Genomic DNA, 20,448 nt, shown 5'->3' with positions numbered 1-20,448 from the left:
TTAAAGCAATATATTGTGCAGCTCTGGCTTGGACGAACCTCTCAGATTTCATCCACACATGAACACGTAGCTATCAGAAAAGCTGATTCCCGGTCGGATTCTTATTTCTGTAATCTACTGTGTGAGTTGAATCGCTTTCCAGACCAATATCCCTGAATTAATCGTGAAATTAACCTGCCGTCTTCTCAGTCTCGAGAGTCCAGCTGTGAGGCACGTTAGCAGCTGAATTGATAGGAGCTCTCAATAATGCAAAATAAAAGGCTCTAATTGTTATTTGCCCTGGTGAACCTAGCTGCTTGTTCATTAGCTACTTCACTTATTAGTCTGTTATACTGTTTTATGAAGCTGTTCACTCCAGTAATAACTCGGTTATTATTGTTATGAGTATCGTCTTCATTAAAATGCCTTGAGTGTTGGGGCTAAAATGGGCTATGTTGCAGATGCATTTGTTTGTAGATTTACTTATTATTAAATATAAGCTCCATAGTTCATAGTGAAAATCAGCTACTTGGCCACAAGTTAAAGATTAGAATAGCTTTAGAGGGTGATTTCCTCTTTATTTCGTTTCCTCACGTGTGTGTCGTAATTCCAGCACCTTAAAACAGACCCTCTCTCTCTGTTTGTAAATTAAGTGACACAAAGTGTGGGACGAATGGGAATCGCTATAACAACCTCTCCTCCTGATTGCGTGATTTCAGTGAGTTTCTCGTCCTGACCTTAAGGCACAGACACAGAACTGGAACTGCTGCATTCAAGCGCGAGGGCCTTTATTTGGCCTCGGTGTAAACAACATGAGTATTTGTTGGGAACATTTATTGTGTGGAATGTCATGGTATTCAATGCGTTCTACACTTGTGGGATTCACAGCGTATAAATTATGCAGAACCTTGTGCTCACCAAACTTGGTCTAAATGATCGTTTCTGCTCTGAACGGACCTGGACAATTGTCTCCGAGTCTTTGTTGTTCTCTTCGTCTTCTTTGTTTGCAGCAAAAGCCGGATCTATAAACCGTAACAAAAGAACGGCTGAAAACTAAATTGGCCGTTGCGTCTTGTGTGGAGAGTGGATTTTGCTCCATTGTTCCTTTTAATAGAAAAAACATGTCAGAACGTCTTGACTGCCAAAAATAGCTGGAAGCTGCCCTGCTAACATAACTGGACAAGAATTCACTCTGTTCTTTGCTGTTGCAGGTGCAAAAAAGCTGGCCAACAAGGCAGCGCTGTGGTACGTCCCCTGTTCTCTGCAGAATGTTGACAAGATCATGGAGGTGCCTCCTATTAAGGTATGTTAAAGCTTGTCTTGGTCAGCTTAGAGCTTTTGTTCTGGGCTTGCGTTCTGGGGTTGTGTTGACCCCAGAATGAGAGAAATAAGTATCTTAACTCTGGTAAGTAGCAGTCTTATCTAAGTTTAGAGGGTTGGGGGAAGCTAATGGAGAAGCTTAGCTACCAGTAAACCAAACTAGGACCCATTCAGGAGAAACTCTCTTCCCGAACTCTCCAGGAAAGATTTCCTAAACTCTGTCACTTTTGTATGAAACAGTTGTTCATTTTTATGTGTAAATTTAATTAAACTATGTTACAATGCTCTCACTACGTGAGCTATATTTTAACACTTAATGTTAAAATGTTATAAAGTTGATCAATTTGGTCCAACATGAGTTCCTTTTCTCTAGCTCGCAGTTCTTAGCTAAATTTTAATTTATCATAAAAAGGAATATAGATTTTTTTTTTAAAGTGGAGGTTTTGATAAACTTGCTAGCATAACTTACTTTGAAACATCTGTTGTTGTGTTGTGGCTTTTGCATTTTTTTCCCCCTTCTGAGCCGTCATAGTAGTTCTTACACTGAGATTTTATAAAGAAAATGACTTTGATTGAATTAGTAATCTAAAAATAGAACTTTTATGGCAAACTTCAATGATCGCACCGGCTTTGAAGTAAAAATGCATAACAAAAGTAGACTTCTTTTGTGAGAGTTCTGTCGGAGTAAAATGGCACTGTGAGGTTTTTGTGAGCATTGCTAATGAGGAGGATATTAAATTCTCTTTTGGATTTCACAAGGAGGTTTGGGAAACATTTATTATTAAACAGTGGAGAAATATTCTTCTTCTTGGCACCTTCAGTCATGCAAGGAAACACTGATCAGTGAAGTGAAGCTCTTGATGAGAACCAGGCTCACTTTGTTTTTGTGCAGGAATGACCACCAGCCTTCACTAATGTTTAGTAGAAGTTTGTGCTGCACAAGACAAAGAAGTAAAACGACAAAGAAATTAAAGTTTTCCTTTTGTCACATACGTATGGTTTCACAATGTTTCTGCTGTTATTTGACGAAAAATATACAAGTTGAATAAATCAGAGCATACACATGTTTTCACTGTATGTCTTCTGTGTTGCAGTATGCTAGTGCAGAGAAGGAAGAAGAAGGCAGGAAGCGCTACGAAGCACAGAAACTTGGGAGAATGGAGACCAAAGCGAGGGTTGAGGAGCCAATGCCGCTTCGACCAAACCTAGGTACGCTGCAGCTGCTACTACCTGTTCGTGTCAGTAAATCAGGTTTCTTACAGTCTGGAAACGGCTGAAATTTCATTTGACTTTTTAAGTTCTGAATAAGTGTAAATAGAGGAGAATGGAATCATACTTGCATTTCTGTCCTCATCCTATCCTAATAATTTTAGTGTTTTAAAATCATCACAAAGTAGTGAGAACAGTGGGAAGTTGTTTCTGGGAAAGCAAGAACTTGATGTAGATGAGAATGAACTGTTTATCATGGTACAATCTGGAAACAATATTCAAATTCTTTGTTGCTGTGCAGTTCATACTGCAATTTTGATCAGTGGTTGTAATTACGTGAAGAACAAAGTGGAGAGTTCGGCGCCATGTAGAATGCAGTGTTCAGTTTGTGTTTCCATTACGTTCTCTTTCCCAGATTACTGCAGTTGTAATGACATCCAGACCATGAAGTGTAATACAGACATACCACATCTGTAATGTGAAATACCTGTGACTCAGAAAATATGTGGCACTGTGTGCTGGCTTGGGAGTTGTTATTACTCCTAACCCTAACCCCAACCCTACTCCTGTGATCAAATTCGAGTCACATTATCAAAGAGAACAAAGACAAAAGAAAGAGAAATCAGATTGTGAAGAAAAAAAGTCTTTCAATGTTAAAGGGTTGTGCCACAGTTTTACCTTTTATATGTGTAAAACACAAATAACATCAAGTGTGTTTTTATAGACGTATTTTTGTGCTGCAATTTCAAATATTGAACTACTATGCAACTCTTTTTTGCTAAACCATAGAGGATGCACCACAGGGTAAGTGAACAACATCAACATGTATGTTGAGAATGTTGGTCAGAAATCAGGCATGCCTTTCCATTTGTGGCTTGGTTTAGTTGTTGTGGGAAAATATACCTTTTCTATTTTTCCAGAATTTAGTTTGTGATAAGATTTTGTTTGTGTGTTTGTGTGTCCACATGGCAGAAAGGCACACAGTCGGCTTCAGCCAGTCCAGCCTGATCCATTTGGTGGGGCCTTCAGACTGCACAGTAGTTGACTTTGTTTATGGTGGTGAGTTTATGTCTTTCTTATGTTGCTTTTAACACATGTTACTAACAGGACAGTTTGTTCAACTGGCCGGAGGAAGGGTTTACTATGTCCCCTCCATGGCTTTAAAGAGAACTTTAAATGGTTTTCCTTCAACAATGGTTTTCCCAGTAAAATACTTTGAGGTTTTTTGTTCAAATGTGGCAAAATGCATAGAAGTATAGCATGTGGAAATTCCTTTGCTATTATGCAACAATAGAAATTAATTCTTGAACAAAATTTTTAAGAAAGAGCAACATAAACAACAGAATGTTTTCCTACACAATAAAAGAAATACACATATGAGTCACATACGTTTACATAGGGCAGGTTAGGAAAGAACATATTAAGAAATTATGTCACAATTAAAACCTCAGTAATTTGGCAGTACTGTTTCTCTGCTTTGCAAATACTGACTGTCATGTGTCTTGCATAAAACCAACAGTCTGCCAGAACAAAAAAACAAAAGACAAAAACAGCACTTTCAGGTCAGGTTGGAGGTCCTGCCTGTTGTGAGGAAGCTGAGAGCTGATGCAAACCAAGTGAAATCGAGGAATGTCCATCATGATGCTCTCTGCTACCTTTGAATTCAGTTAGGAATCAGTAGACTGTAAAAATGTTATTTTGAAAGTATCTATTTTTGTCGATTTTGAAAACTGTTTTGGTGTTAGACTTGAAATCGTTTCTAAAGCAGATAACGAGTACGGGACAAACCTGAATATATTCATTGAGATTTTACATGTAATGTTTACAAATCTTGTCTACCTGAAACAAAATGTCTCTTTCCTTACGATATTTTATTTTAGATTAATTCCTGTTAAACAGCTAATTGTACTTGGACTTATTTTGGCTATATCTATAAAGTTTTAGACTGAACAGAGGTGCTTAAAAGGAATTGAATGTCTTTTACTGCATCACTTTTCCAGGGAGATTATGATAATTAAAAATGCTGTTGGGTTTTATCTAGTTTAACTGTAAATAATTAGCGTTGAGCATTATTTACCGTCTGTGCAACTTAAGTAACTGCTTGAGCAGCTGTAGTTCACAGTTAACTGCAGGAGACGCTCCATTGTTATTAGAACAGCTGAAACGGGGCAGGATGAAAATAAATTAACAGTGAAGAAAAGTAGGGCAGGAGTGTGTAGCTGTAGGAAGATAAAAAGGTGTTTATAACAAATTATAAAGTGTCGTTTGCACTTTTTAGTGCTTCAAGTTTGTTGTATAAAATGTCTAAATAAACTGCAGAGAACTTAATTTTTAGCTTGTAATATTCAGATGGACCTGATTTTTTTTAAAAGGGGTTTTCTTGAGATGTTATGGGTACTCAGTATCTTCCCCCTTTCCCTTTGTATCAGTGTAAAATAAGAACATAAACACATATCCAGATTTGTTGGTGTAACTTCCTGTAGCCATCGGTCGGACTTCTAGTGATTATAAAACGGAAACCTTCTAGGATGCATTTGTAGCAAATCCAAAAATGTGTTCTCCAACACAAAGCAGACGCTTTCTATTAGCTGAAGTATATTGTTTATGACTGGATGTTTGTGCCTCACCCTGCCGTTTCTATTGAGGTCAGCTATATGTAGGGAGGCCATGAGCCCAGTCAAGAGGATGAACAGAAGAAAGATGTTGACTAAGAACAAGAGGAACTGAGCACTAGACAGGATAGGAGAGACAGGATGGAAAGACGAAGGATCACGGACAGAAAGATAAACGTTGTAGATTCATGGTTGCCTTTTTAATTTGGAGGGCTCGCTAGTAAATGTGTCCAATTAAAATCAAATATGGTAAAAGCATGCAGGTCATTTAAAATACACACACACACACACACACATACACTGTTGACTCTTTCATGCCATTGCTCATTAGGCAATGTACCCTGTTGTTTGCTTGCTGCTGCTTTTGCTACACTTATTTTGTTTACATAACCGAGTCAGGTCAGACAGTCAGGGTGCTCGCTCTCTCTCTCTCTCTTTTCCTCTCGTAGCATATCTTCCGTCCCTCCACTCTGCGGACGTACTGTATCCTCAGCTTAGAGAGCCAGTGGTTCGACAGTTACGTCATGGTCACTAACACATGATAATCCGACTGTCATAGTGCGTTATCTTTTGTTTCGCAGTTGTTTGGTCTTCTACTCTTGGCTGGCTTTGATAGTCATTATTTAGGAAGTTTGTTTTTTTTAATTATGCAACCTTCACCTTTTCCCTATTTTATGAAAAAGAAAACAGCTGAAACATTGACATTAAACAGTCTAGATTATCCAAAATAAACTTCCTCCTACAAGGTTTTAAATTGTGATTGTCTCAGAAATGCGGGGACAGACTCAAAAACAATTTGTATTAAAACACATAATAGATTAGATAGTCACGTGTGGTACGTAATGTAATAAAATGTGTCAGGTGATCTGAAATGGTCTCTGGATGGAAAGAATAAGGCTGAAGACAAATATGAAATGGTTGTGATCTCCAGGCCCTGAGGCAGCGCTGCATTAAAAATAGACATGATTCTGTAAGTGGAAATCGCTGCACAGGCTCAGGAGCACATCAAGTTTATTGTCGCTGAACACAGCTTGTTGCTGCAATCCACTAATGTAAAATAAAACCCTGTCATAAAAGAAACAAAAAAACAACCTTATTTAGGCTTGAGTTTCTTTGAGATAGGGTGAGATACAGACATGTCCTATAATTAAAAGCTAAGTTTTATATTCTATGTTCAAAAATCTGCTTTTGTGGCGATCTCAGGTAGATGTACAATGTGTCCATGTTTTACAGCCACTCAACAAAACATTCTTCCAGAGAACACTTTGCTCATTACAACAACTTCAAGCCAGACACATTGCTTGTGTTAGGACACCGCTGATATTATTCTGAAAGTATCATGTCATCAATTCAGAGTAAGCATTTGCATTATTTAAGATAAAAATAAGTAATACTCTCATTGGGTCACTTCTGCAAGTGATTTACTCTTGTAAATTTCTTAGAAATTCTTAAGTAGGCGGCAACTGGACTTTCCTCGTTTCTTGAAGACGTTGCGCCTCCCATCCTTCTTCAGAACTACAGAAGCTACTTGGAAGAGATGCAAAACATCATCAAGAAACAAAATGAATCCAGCTGTTTCATACTTAAGCACTTCGGATTGCCATGTCTTGGATGAATGAGAATCTTCACCAGCATATTCCTTACCAGTGGTTCTCATGGTCAGTATACATGGCTTCTTAGAGTTGTGATGCTCCTGCTACACAGTTTTACAACATGTCCAAATAAATCTGTGTAAAAAAAAAAAAAAATCCAGAATTTGAATCAGCTCTAGTATTATGGGAAAAAGCTAGCATAGAAGCACAATTATTTGTTTTGTAGATATTAGATTGTATATACTCACAATTCTGTAGATTACCTTATTAATAATTGTAGAGCCATTAATAGATTATATTTCATCTTCTAAATTGTTAGATTGTCCATTTTATTTTTTTCCATAAATATCAATTATGAAATTATAAGAAATCTTTCCATCTTACTTTATGAATGCAGTTGTGAGAAACTCAACAGAAAGGTTTTTCAGATTAATTAATTTTATTGATCAATTTATTTCCTCTGAAGTTGTTTGGATAGCTGATATTCCCAACAAAGTAGGGAATATTTACAGAGTCACACAAGCACTGTTAGATCTGAAAGATCAGAACATCTTTGGAAACACGGCTCATGAGTTTTTGCTCTGCAGCTTCAGTTTTGCATCCTATCAAGGCCTTTGTAAAACTATATAGAGGACAAGAGACGACCTGGAGAAAGACAGGCTGAATCAAAGTTTTTAGTAACTGGAAATTAGAATTTGGGCTTAGTTTACGTCGTCCTAACACAGTTTGTAAAACTCTAAAGAGCATTGAAAGTTCAAGGTTAAATGATGGACGCCTGGGGACAGTTACGAAAGATCAGATGTCTTGAAATATTCCAAATAAAAGCAAGATCAGAACATAGATCCCCACAGAAGTCTTTACTCTTTCTGCCTTTGCTCTCCTTTTTCTTTTGTGTCTTTACTTATGCTCGTTATCTTTTGCTCTCTTCTTTCCCCTTCGGGTCGTTAACAAGCGTGCCACCTGTTTCCATGGACACAGCAGCTGATTGCTACATGTGCGCTAAAGCAACTAACTACAATTTATCACCAGCTGGATTGTGCATTGTAAAGATTTACAGGCATATTTAGCACAGAAGTGACGTTGGCAGTTCTTAGGATGGTAACAGGAGAAAATGTAGATATTTTATTATGAAGTTTGATGAAGAGAGCGATGCTGAACCTCTGAACACAGAGCATGTGCTACTTGGTGTTGTAACATCTGTTCTCTGCTCTGGTCGTTGATCAGGGAGTGTTTAAGCATTTCAGTGCTGGAAGTAATCTTGTATGTTAAACACGTAGTTAAAAAAAGGAAATTGGAACAGAAAGAGTGGTATTACTTATGGCATTACTTATGGAAATAATGACAGACGTATACGGACTATATATATATATATATATATATATATATATATATATATATATATATATATATATATATATATATATATATATATATATATATATATATATATATATATATAGTATGTTGTTGTTGCAACTTATTTATTTAAAAATAGATAAAAAAGTACAATTTATACACATGAATATGAGGTCTATTCAATCCAATCTTGGAGACAGAACAATTACCAATTACATGCATTTCAATTTGATGCTGCTTATAAGACAATGCAGTCAGGATTGTCTTCTATCAAAGGATCTTCAGTGGGTGATTGAAGATGCTGTAGAGATTTGGTAAATGTACCTATAAAGGGTGATTTACGTCTAGTGGGAGGGCAAAAGACACAAATAGCATCATTATTGAGTTTACAAATCATGTTGTCATGACAGCTGCAGAAAAACAGAAAGCCTACTTTCAAATTTGCCTCAACAAAAGGAAAACAAGCTATCTATTGTGCACAATGCAATGAAAGAGAAGCTCAGCACCAGCCCATCTGTTTGCATTCTAGATTAGGGAATGAAACAGAAGTAGATATTCTTCTCCTTTATGTCTGTAATATGTGATGCAGGTTTCAGACAGGTTGACTGATTTCAAATACCTTTTACTTTTTTAGGGGTTGTCAGCTTCGACAAGCTTTAATTAAATTAACTAAAGACCCAGCAAACCATGTTTAAACCGTCTAAAGACAGATTCTGTTTACTTGTGCTGAATGTTTGACGTAGAATCAATGAAAGAGAAAACCACCCACCTTAATTTCATCAGATTGATTTAACACATCCGTAGCCGATAGGCAGATGCAGCAAGGAGGTCTGGATCCTGAGTGTGGATGTGAACAAATCTTCCCCTGACAACATCATCCAGTACACTAAGCTGTTTCAGCAAGTCTAAAAATGTAACGATGGGCTTATTTAACAAGGTTGGTGTCCTTTTTTAAAAAAAAAAAAAAAAAAAAAAATTATCAATGCGTTTTAACATCTGTCATCTTAAAAAGAAACAAAAATAAATAAATAAATAAAAACACGCACACAAAGAAAACAAGTTAGTTTAAGTTTAACAAAACACAGCTGACTAGTGCCCATTTTCTGTTGCCATGTTGGGTTTAGCTGGAGATAAAACTCCTGAAGGCTTTGGCATAGATATTATTATTCACACCAAGACATCTGTTCAGCCAGTTTAGCCAATACTAATTGGGACTCTTGAATAAAAAACACATAATGCAAATAGTTTAAACCATTGCATGGATTCATTTTAATTATTTAAAATAATAAACAATGTCATTAGCCAGAATTCAGCTTTAAACTTCCACACTACTGCTTACACTTTTACTAGTTCATCAATGAACGCAAACCAACTTTTCTCATATTTTACGTTCAAGTTCCGCATTTCTGAAGTAATATTCACAGAAGAACTGTATTTTATGTTGACACGAGGTTTTAGATGTAGTTACTACGTGAAAAACCTTTTCGCTGATTAACGACGTGTTCAACCTGAGAAGTCAGTGAAACACATTTGTTCAGCCTCAGCGTTAAAGTTTTTTTTTTTTTTTCCCTTCCACGGAAACATGCTCAGCACACAATTGTAATCTTTTTTTTTTTTTTTTTTGCAGCTACCAATCACAGCTCATTCCACCATCTTGATTAGTGATGCTGGAGGCAGCAAAAAAAGTAAATCCAAAGTGCAAGTTGCTGCCAGAACGTAATAATTACAGGCCACTCAGATGAATGTATATTTCATTGCAGTATCTTGGATCTTTTTTAGTCTGGATGGGATGTTGAAGATTTTTAGAGGAGATACAATTAGGAATTTGAAAAGTACCTAACAGATCAATGCAGATTTTTGGAGGTTGTAAAGCATCGACTTTGAAAACACAGAAAGCAACCAGATATCTGTAACTATACCAGTTTTAACTTTTTAGAGTATGGACCCGCAGCATCACATGACCTTTATCATCAAAGATATGATGGCTGAATCTGACATTCAGCCATTTTCTCTGGTTGCTTTTAGTAGATTCTCCATTTAGTTAAGAAGTGACAAATCCCACTTTGTACCAATAGGACAGAGAATGATCTCCTCCTACAACATGTAATAAGACTGAGGGATACTGAGACAGGGATCCTAGACAAGCATTCTTTGCAGAGAATTCATGTTGAAATGCACATGAAGAGGACCTCATTATCAAAGATCTGCTACTTGTTTCAAGTTATTTTAAAGCACTTTTCAACATATTCGTTCTTCAAATCCACCAAAAGCTCAGTGTTTTTCTCATTTGACCAAAGAACACAGTTCCAACTAAAGTCCGGGTAGGTTTAAGCAAATCCCACATATTTGAATGTGTGAAGACCGAAAAGGTTTTTTCCTTGCATCACTCCCAGATAGCCAGTTAGCATGTAGACGGCGTCTGGTAGTTGTTATGGTAACAATGTGACCCCCGACATGCCACTGTTTGCTGCGGTTTTTCTGATCTGTGGAGAATGTTTTTCCTTTCTTACCATTCTGCTCATTGTGCAATGGTGACAAAAGATACGTCCTCATCCACCTGAGTGGCGACGAGAAATGTGTCAAAAAAATAAAACTTACACTCATTTGTTGGGAATTCCTGTGTTTTTCAATGCGAGATTATGTTACTGCAACAAAAAGAGGGATTCTTTAGATGGCTTTTTAAACTTTTTACCTTTGGAGCCAATAAATATGGAAAACCCTGCTTTTCGTGGGGCTTACAGTTAATAAGAAAAGTCATCATGAGCTTAATGCGATTTGCAGCAACCTAAAGCCACATGCAGATTTGTTAATAAGCCACCTGCTGTTTACTAATGTTTACCTGGAAGCGGGATATGTTGGAGCAAACGCAGCCTATAGGAGTTTCGAAGGAAATGTGGGTGGGATTGGGTGCATTGCAATACCGTTAACAGGAGCGGTTTCCATAGAAACAGCTCATTAGGAGGCAGTTTGAGCTGTTTGATACTGTCCGTGATTAAAGGACTTGCTGGGGAGGGAATGAGCATGACGGGAAGAGATGGAAAATCATCAATAAAGATTGACAGAGAACCAAAACCAGGAGAAAGAGAGGAGAAACCGAAGCATAGTGATGAGAGAGCATATAAAGGAACTGAAGTTAGTCACACTTTGTGGAAGGTATTCCTTGTAGTGTAGGATGTTCTGTATCTTAGCGAGTGTTGAATTAAAAAGCTGGAAGTCAGAATACATAGTTGAAGGGCAGGGAGAGGCTGCCTTGAAGACTTCTTTTATCGTAGCCCGTGGACAGCACCGCACTCAGGTTCTGGGAAATCGTCACAAGGCATCTAATCACATAGGTATTCTGCCTTGTGGCAAACTGGGCTCCACTGGGGACTTGGTTGCTAATTGCCCCTTTCTCCCCCCATTTAGAGTGAGCTGTCTTCCCTCTTCACACACGCCACCGCTACCCCTTCCCTCCGCCTTTTTGTGTTCCCACCCTACGGCAAAGAGAGAGTCATGAGTGCCATGTCATCCAGTGAATGTGTAACGTCAGGCCCAGGGCTGTCTTGGCCTAGGCTGTCCTCGTTTGCGGTCTCACATTGAGGATTACTTCAACCTTCTACTCTGACTGTACAAGGAGAATGTTTTGTTTTTTTTGCAGGAGTTGCATTAATGCTTAAGCCGGCGGTAGTGATTAGCAAAGACAAGCATCTACAGTCGTTCAGGACAGCATTGTCCTTGACTTGCTCTGTTCAAGCATTTTGGTCAAATGTTTTTTATTGTGAGCAGGTTCTAATATGGATTTGTTGGGTCGAATATAGTAGACTAATTTGGTGCATTAAGCAAGAATGTAAATGGTGATGACTATACATGAAGTTAATAATTCTTGATGCTGCACCTTTTGTTCAATTCAGTTGAGTTCATTTAAGTTATATAACACCAATTCAAAGCCTGTAATCTCAAGGCACTTTAAATTAGATTAACAAAGTATCTTTACTCCAATCATGTTTACATTTCAGTTGATCCAAACAATGAAGTCAAATTGGTTAAAGTCAGGGTTTTTCAAACCAATGCTAATTTGTAATCCCTTGTAACACAGTACCTTTATTTGCTGTCATCATTTTGTTGAGGTCACCAACCACCACCTTTAAATGTTACATGCGCAAACATGACCACTCTAGGGTTTGCATGTGCTGGACACCGAGGTGATATTTTACATCCCAAGTGAGATCTCATCAATTTTCAAAACATAACAGTGGAAAAGTTCAAAAATATCTTCTCAACAGACTCAGGAAGGTATGCATGATGTTTTGTTGCATACAGAACGGGGGAGTCTGCCACCAATTTGAACTGTGAGGTGATCATTTTTGGTTGACAAGTTGGTTCATTTTCTGTCTTGCAATATCTGGTCTCAAATTTGCATACATAACCAGAGTAATACTCCTAGTGGACATACTTTAAAAATGCTGTTAATTGGCTTAAAGATGAGACTGTTGCTGGATGTCAAATTAATTGCATCTTTAAATCTTAATCAGCTCAGTGGGCCCAGTTTCATGGCAAACGCGAAGCAGCACATTTTGTTTATGCTCCCACACACTTGGCTGTCTTAAATAGAGCCACACAGTGCAGATGGTATATACCTCAGGGAGCAGAATCAGCCTTCAGCAAGCATCCTTATTGATTTTCTGTAACATAAAAGACACATAACGCAGCTCAGAAGGAACAGTCAGGGCGGCCGAAGTGTGTGGCGAACGGTCTGACTGTCTGTAAATGAGCACACATTCACAAACAGACACGTCACACATGCTCACAGACTGTCTCTGAGAAGCAGATGTCATCCCCTTGTTTTTCCCTCATCTCCATCCCGCCCACTCCATACAACGTGTCCCACTTTCTGTGAGGAATCATCAAACAACTATTTCCTTTACACATGTCACCAGCTGCCAGGGCTGAGTGTGTGGCATGGGTGTGGATGTGTGAACTCCTCTGCTTCCACGTTCTGAAGTAATTGTTGGTAAGCTTTAGCCTCGCTTCAAGCTCAGTGATTTAGACTAAAATCTTCAAGCCTGAAATTTAGAGATGCGCAGATATGAACTCTTGGGCCTGTTAATATAGCTAGAATGGCCAACGTCCGATTTTATTGGACATAGTCACCACCTTTTTGCTTCCAACTTTCTAAAACGCATAAAAAGATTAAAATAAAGATTAAAATAAATGCTGGTTTTTACTCATCAGAACAATACTAAAATGTTAGAAATAGACTAACATTTGCCAATAAATGATGTTCATCTCCCTGCCAAAATAGTAGTTCCACCTAGTGCCATTCTTGAGGAGAAAGAGTTAGCTAAAGCATTGATGCAAGGATAATATGCAGTCAAAAATTAGAGAAAAACTGATGATAAACCTTTTATTGTAAACAAAAGTTGGTATTTGTTGAACTTCCCAGATTTTCTGGTAAGACTCAATAAGTTTTCTGGAGTACTCTGCCACTCCCACACCATAATGAAGTCCTGTTAAAGGTCCTTTAAGTTCACCAGTGTGATTGTATTTGGGTTCCCACTTAAGTCCATCTCAGAAATGTCTCATTTGGTGAAAAAAATAAAAAATAAAATAGGTTGGCATGGTGCTCTTTGAAGGCGTAAAGCAGCAGCCACATGCACTGCTCTGGGTATTTCAGAAACTTCTGATTTTCTGTGATACTAAACTTCATGATCCATCTTTTAGGCTTACAAAAAATGGTGCAAAGAAGAGAAAAATATCCAGCAGGCTACAATTGTGTGGATGAAAATGCCATGTTGATGTCAGAGGTCAAAGGAAAATGGGTAAATTTCAGCTTTGACATTCAGGTGGAGAGCATTTATCCACCCAACTTAGTATTCTCAGCTCAGGCTGCTGCTGGTGGTGTGGTGGTGTGGGCGATGTTTTCTTGGCATACTTTAGGCTCCTTAGCACCGTTTAAGCATCGTTTAAATGCCACAGCCTACCTGAGCAGAGGTTGATGTCAAGATGGCTATTTGTGTCTTTTATTTCTAAGAATTTTAAGCAGTTTGATTACTAAATCAGACTTTTATCTGGTCCAACTTGTGGCAGTACTAATTAGGGCTGTTGTAAACGAATATTTTAGTAATCGAGTAATCTATCGATTATTCTTACGATTAATCGAGTAATCGGATAAAAAAAAATTATAAAATGAAATATTGGTAAATCTGGCATAATACCGGTGTTACTATCAGATATCAATATCAGTCCAATTTTTCATATTTGGGCATCCCTAACAGTTGCTTTTTTGTAGTTTAGAAAACTAACCTGTAACAATAATAGCTCACTTTCTAAGTTAACCAGAAGAAAAGTTATAGAAAAATCTGAAATTATATTGAATTTAATAACAAAGAGGCAGGCTCAAAAATATGCTTATAAAAAATGTCTACAATCCAGCTTTTAGTTTATGTATTCATCTAATTAAACTCACCTTGCCACCTAACCTGTCACGCTTTGGGTTTGAAAATACGGGAAATGCCGCCTGGAGTGGGAGGAGAGGGCGAATGAACGAACGTAAGATGGGGTGGAGGGGAGGAAATAGACCAGCGGACTGACGAACCGTTAGACCGGGGGACGAACACGGGGGAAGCAATACGGGATATTTACGACACCTTCACTGGTCACACTCAGAAACTCATCTACCAGCCATGTACGATGCGCTCCGCCACCCGTTTCTTCAGACCGGGATATGAAATTTATTGTGCGGTTCGTCGGTAAAGCTACATTTACACGGTAAGCATCAGCTACTCAGCCGCCCGCCCTGCTCAGGCTATCCGCTCACCTCAGCGCTCTTCCCGCCGTTCGCTTTCAACCAGCAGCCCCGGAGGAGAAATGCTGCCGTACTCCAGGCATCCCCCAGTCATTTTAAGGATGCTTATTGGTTCCCCAAAAACGATAAAAAGTCGGGCATTATCATCAATCAATAAAATCCCCACGGGCCAATCTTGAAGATTGGACTTTATGCCGCTGAGACTTAGCTTTTGTCAACAACTCAGAGGCGGAAGTGAGAGCTCCGCGCAACGCAAATGAAGTCCCGGCCGGAACACGGTGCGCTAACTAATAAAACATAAATTAACGAAGCTTCGAGGCAGGTAAATTTTCCTCGAGGAATTTTAGTAATCGAGGTACTCGAATCATTCGAGGAATCGTTTCAGCCCTAGTACTAATTATATCAATGAAGAAATGAGTAAGGCTGTTTTCCAAGTGTAATGAAGTGCACATCTAAAAATCATCATCCGTAAAAGCTTCTTTGTGCTTGGGTTTGACACAGGTGTAGCCATGAAGCTGATGGACGAGGTTGCTGGAATTGTTGCCTTTCGGCACTGCGGCACAAACATCGTCACTGCTTCTGTGGATGCCATCAACTTTCATCGCAAGATTAGAAAAGGTAAGGATAGACTGGTGAATGCACACTTGGATTTCTATCACTCATCTATTAAAGTAGCAGTGGTGAAATGAGCTGCACTATTTGAATTTAGCAAGTTCAGCAATTACACTGGATTAATAGAATGGGTAGGGATTGTAATTTTGCTTTTGAAGTTTAATGAAAAACAATTCAACTTTCCATTAAGTGTTTGACACGGTTCTGGTCATTTTGACACTTTGCCTTTTTACACTTTTCATCCAGGGAAGTTTTTTTTTTTTTTGTAGTGCATTACAGTAATACACCCATAACCTGAGTCAAATGATTTCTCAAATGCATTTTTCTAAAGCATGAGGAATCGAATTTATCTTCAACACTATGATTTTTGTAAAAATTGGTGGATTTTCAAAAGCAGCACATGAAGTTTTTTTTTTTTTTACATTTTTTCTTCAGACAGAACCTTGTCTAGACATCTAGTCCTAATGTTCAGATGTTGTGATCCCCCAGGATAAAAATGTTAACAATAGACTGGCTTCATCTCTACCCATTGTTGAATTATGAAGTGGAAAGGAAATGTCACAGCTCAGCACGACTGTGCCAGCTCAGCTTTGCATTTACAGTACACGTGTTTTCAACTACATCTCCTTCATTCAAGCAGGATAACTCGCTTGTTGTGTTGGTTTTGTCAATCAAGGTCTAAGGATTTAAAAGCAGCAGTGTGCAGGGCCTGAGATGTTGAAAACACCGGAAAGAGGCTGCAGAATAAGCTGAAGCCGTTAGAGGTGTCATGCAGGACTGGACCGCCTTGTCACCTTTTTTAGAACTTGTTCTGCTCTGCTTTTTGTTCAAAGTTTCACTTTACAAAGAACTGCATACAAATCTAAAACGCAGTATGAGAAATTTTTTTATTTAAAATCCACATGCATGTCCTCTATTTGTAGCTGTACCAGTGTTGCGCTGGTGTGCAAATGCATGTGCACATTTGTATTTGTCTTTTCTAGATGGTTTTGATGCAGTAGTATCATTCTTAAGATGTAGGAGGTCAAACACAGGGTATCAAAGCGTCTTGGGTATCAGTAAATACCCAAGTAGCAAAGATACTGGAATATTTCCCGTTATTCCTGAGTTAGCAATGTCTACCCAATAGTTTGCATTCATAGTCTCTATGGTAACCATGCACCTGCTGTGCTACTTTGGGTTTTAGCTCAGATATAGGTTTTCCCAGTAAAACCTGCACCGACCTGGACTGATTGATGTTTGTTACCAGTATCGCTAATGGATCAAGCAGGAAAAAAAAAAAAAAAAAAAACAGAACTCTCTTACTGGCAGACATGCTTTGTTTGTGTTTACAACTGGAAACAAAACAAAACAAAACAAAAAATCATCCTATTATCCAAGTGACAGAAATCAACTGGAAAAAAATGTGCAGTTATTTCCTTTGAGGTCATCTCTAATGCCCAGCTGCTCAGACTTTGTCTCCAGTTTGTGCGAGAGGGACTTTTGCGAATCAAAAAGAAAACATTCTCTAAAGGTCACCGACTATATCTGCTCAGAGTTTCTCCTTTTCATATTGTGTTTTGTTCTTTTATACATTTTCCCAGGGCTCAAGCATCAGTGTTAGTTTTATTTTAGCCTTTTATAACAACGACCAGTAACACTTAGTTCTCCCTGCTGCTTTGTGGAGTCATCTTGACCTCGGATGATTAAGCTTGCTGGTTGAGAATGATTTCTATACTGAACACATTTTTTGAACAGCTCTGGACGTTGAACAAGAAGACGGACTTTAAAAAAATAAGATGTTGTTTCGGGGTATATGTAACAAATCCCTGTAGTGTGTGTTTCAGGGTTATTTAGTCAAACTTTAGTTCATTTTCCTAGAAAGTCTCGTCCGTTTGTGGAGGTGTGAATGTGTAATCGAACTGATGTGAGCTGAGAAGAGCGAACTGTGGTCCATGTAAAAACCTAAGTCTCACTTCGGTTGATTTAGAGGGTTTGCCATTAAAATGTAGTTTTAATTCCATTTTTTCTTTTTTTTTGGGGGGGGGGGAATATGGGGGCATTTCTTTTCCATTTTAAAATAAAATAAGATTTACAATAATACGTGATGTATTGTTACAAAAGTGGAACTTAATAAAACAAAGCCCAAAAACACCAGCCTGTTTCACAGCTAAAACATCAATGTCACACAATATCCAAACCAAACTCTTTGCAAAACGTAAAGGAACTGTAATGTCAGATTGAAAAAATAAAAATAAAAAATAGTTGTTATTTAGAAGCAGGAAAGAGATGTTAGATTCTACCCATTGATGTCCGGTGTATAGTCACTGCTCTTTTTTTGTGATCAATTACTGCGAAATAGCCAGAGGTACAAATAATGAGAAGAAATAACACAAAACCTCAAAAGCTGAATGTCAGATGAAAGGACACACCAGGGAGACGGAGAGAAAAAACAGCAATGAAGATGGAGATAATGACAGTGTTTCATCTTAAAATCTTAAAATCATGTTTTTGTTTTATTTACCTAAATAAACATGATTTTGCTTTTATGCTTGTACAGTTTGGATGTTTTATGCTTTTCTTCATGATAAGCACTAGAGTCGAGATGAGAAAGTAGTGCAACTTCAACCAATTTAATACACTAGAGGGAAACATTTTTGCTCGTTGTTCATAAGATAAATGTTACTAACATAGACTGTCCCAAAGAGGGCAAATCTTCCGTTTTGCACGCTCAGCTCAATGTATACATCTTTAAGCTTCTACCGCAGGTTTGCTGCGTCAGACGAAAACGTGAGCCGACCTTCAGAGCTGCACACATGCAGGGTGTTTCTGCATGAATCAATTATTAATCACCGAGGTCTCTAAAAAGAAAAAAAAAGAAAAAAACCAGACCCATCATCAAGACTCATTTTTGACATAATGCCGTTGAGCTGATCTCACTTCTCTCTGCTGAGTTGTCTACATCTGTGCCAGAGGCGATTTATCTCGATGAGACTGGACTCGGTCCTGGTGGTGACATCTTAAAACACTCAAAGGGGCAGATGACAAGGGGGAAGATAAATGTCTTCAGTGTATCAGCCCGTCTACTTGTCGCTACTCATCCTGATATACAGCCATTGTACTACATCACCCTTTTACAGTTTGTCTGGGAAAGATGTTTTCGATCTGGATGTCACAGTTAATACATGATCTTTTATATATCCACGGCCCTCAGAACCAGCCATGTTTTGAATTAAGTTAGCGAAAAAATATCATAATTGTTGTTTTACCAATCTTCTACCATTTTTTATTTCTCAATGTCCAATGTTTCACCAAGAATAAAAAAGATCAGGAGTACTTAAAAACGTCATAGTTAACTATATTTTGATCAAAGTCACCAGCTTGTGTGTTTGCACATTAATAGCATTTTCCATAAGAAGAGCATTTTTTTTTGCATTCTGTACTTGAGTAACACGTCTAAATTGTTTCTTAAGGCGACAATTTTGGGTTGAAAACATTGTCTCTTTTATTACCCTGGCTTTTTATTGTTTTATTAGCACTTCAATATTAAGCCAGGATCTTTCTCAGCCTGCAGAGATAACACCTTCTCTCCTTGTCTCTATGGCAACAGTGGTAATAATACAACGCAGGGACATCAAAGAGAATAAAGGAATAGAACCAGCCATGCCCAGTTGTAGTGGCAGACTGGTTCTCCCACCGCCCTGTGGTGAACCTGAGAAAAGAGCACAGTTTTCAGAGAGAAAGGCAGCACAGATTACATTTGTGTGAGCGGATGAATGAATAAACTCTCCTCAGCACTTGTAAGACTGGCCGTCTCATACGTCTTGCTGTCAGTAAAGTTTCCTCCTGCTCCAAATGTCCCACCGTCTCGCCTCTCTGCGGCGTGTTGTAAGAAGCTGCTGAATTTTCGATGAGAATAAATAATTTCCCCCTAATCCTCTCAGCCATGCATAACAGCTTGTTATCTTCAGCATATTTCTCTCACTCTTGCTTTTTTTCTTTTTTTAATAAACAATGCTCATGCTTTTCTAAAAATCGTCCCCTGTTGCAAGGCGTATCTTTGCAACACTGAATGACAGTACACCCGATTACCTACAGGAGCCTCAATTTGTCACTCAGACCGATTGTTGATGAAATTGCTGTTTGGATTGATGAGAAACGTTAACACGTAGCATGCAGGAGTGAGTGAGAGTCTGAAGTGAGCTGCCTCTCATCCATATGAGGTTTATCTTCAAAAAGGTGTTGTATTTTTTACTTAAAATACAGAACAGACTGTTTCCCATAGCAGTTTAACATAACCTTTTAAAAAAGCTCACATACAGGACAGAATAAAATTGGAAATTAAAAGTGTTAACTTGCTAAAGCTCAAAATGTTTCTGGATCACTGCACATGTTCTTAATTGAATGTTCACTCAGTTTTTTTTTAATGATTTCAAGCTTTACTTTCCTATATGAATGGGTGTTGCTGGTCCTCATTTTTTGTCCATTGCAGCTTATTGTATTTTATTTTATTTTATTTTTATGAAATTAGACAAAGAAGTACCTGAAGCAAGTAATGAACGTCTCAGAAACAAAAGCGATTTTGAGATGTAAAACTAAATCGCATCGATAAATGCTACATGTACTTATTTAAGAAAAGAACTTGGTAAACCAATTTATTCAATGCCCTTCTCTTTTCCTCTCCAAGGTTGCGTGGTGACGGTGACGGGCCGGCTCACGTTTGTAAGCAACAGGTCCATGGAAATAGAAGTGCTGGTGGATGCTGATTTGCTGGTGGAGACGCAGACAGGGAAATATCGTGCTGTCTCAGCCTTCTTCACCTTCATCTCGCTTGACAAGGAAAATAAACCACTAAATGTCCCGCCTCTAAAGGTTGGTACTAAACATTTTTTTTCTGCATTTCAAACCATCATTAAAACAAAAAACAAAAGTCACAGTATCATGTTTCAATGGTCTGGCTCAAAATAAGACAAAAGATGTTTTATTTTGATTTTGTAGTCTACTA

General features: G+C 38.1%; 1 protein-coding gene across 3 annotated transcripts in view; it reads left to right on the top strand.

Annotated features, from left to right (window-relative positions):
* acot7 (acyl-CoA thioesterase 7) overlaps window positions 1-20,448 on the top strand; it is a 50,526-nt gene that overhangs the window by 16,216 nt on the left and 13,862 nt on the right. For all 3 annotated transcript variants that reach the window (XM_088007436.1, XM_014983224.2, XM_014983226.2), the window contains 5 exons: window positions 1,191-1,282; window positions 2,394-2,508; window positions 3,481-3,567; window positions 15,354-15,470; window positions 20,131-20,315. In XM_088007436.1, the coding sequence (XP_087863562.1) occupies window positions 1,191-1,282; window positions 2,394-2,508; window positions 3,481-3,567; window positions 15,354-15,470; window positions 20,131-20,315 (596 nt within the window). The remainder of the gene's footprint in view (window positions 1-1,190; window positions 1,283-2,393; window positions 2,509-3,480; window positions 3,568-15,353; window positions 15,471-20,130; window positions 20,316-20,448) is intronic.

The sequence above is a fragment of the Poecilia mexicana genome, unplaced genomic scaffold (assembly GCF_051168715.1).
Source record: "Poecilia mexicana isolate PSO_F unplaced genomic scaffold, ASM5116871v1 scaffold_7, whole genome shotgun sequence".
In the NCBI taxonomy this organism is placed as follows: Eukaryota; Metazoa; Chordata; class Actinopteri; order Cyprinodontiformes; family Poeciliidae; genus Poecilia; species Poecilia mexicana.
Note: the sequence above shows the minus strand (reverse complement) of the source record. Positions and strands in the feature narration are given on the sequence as shown.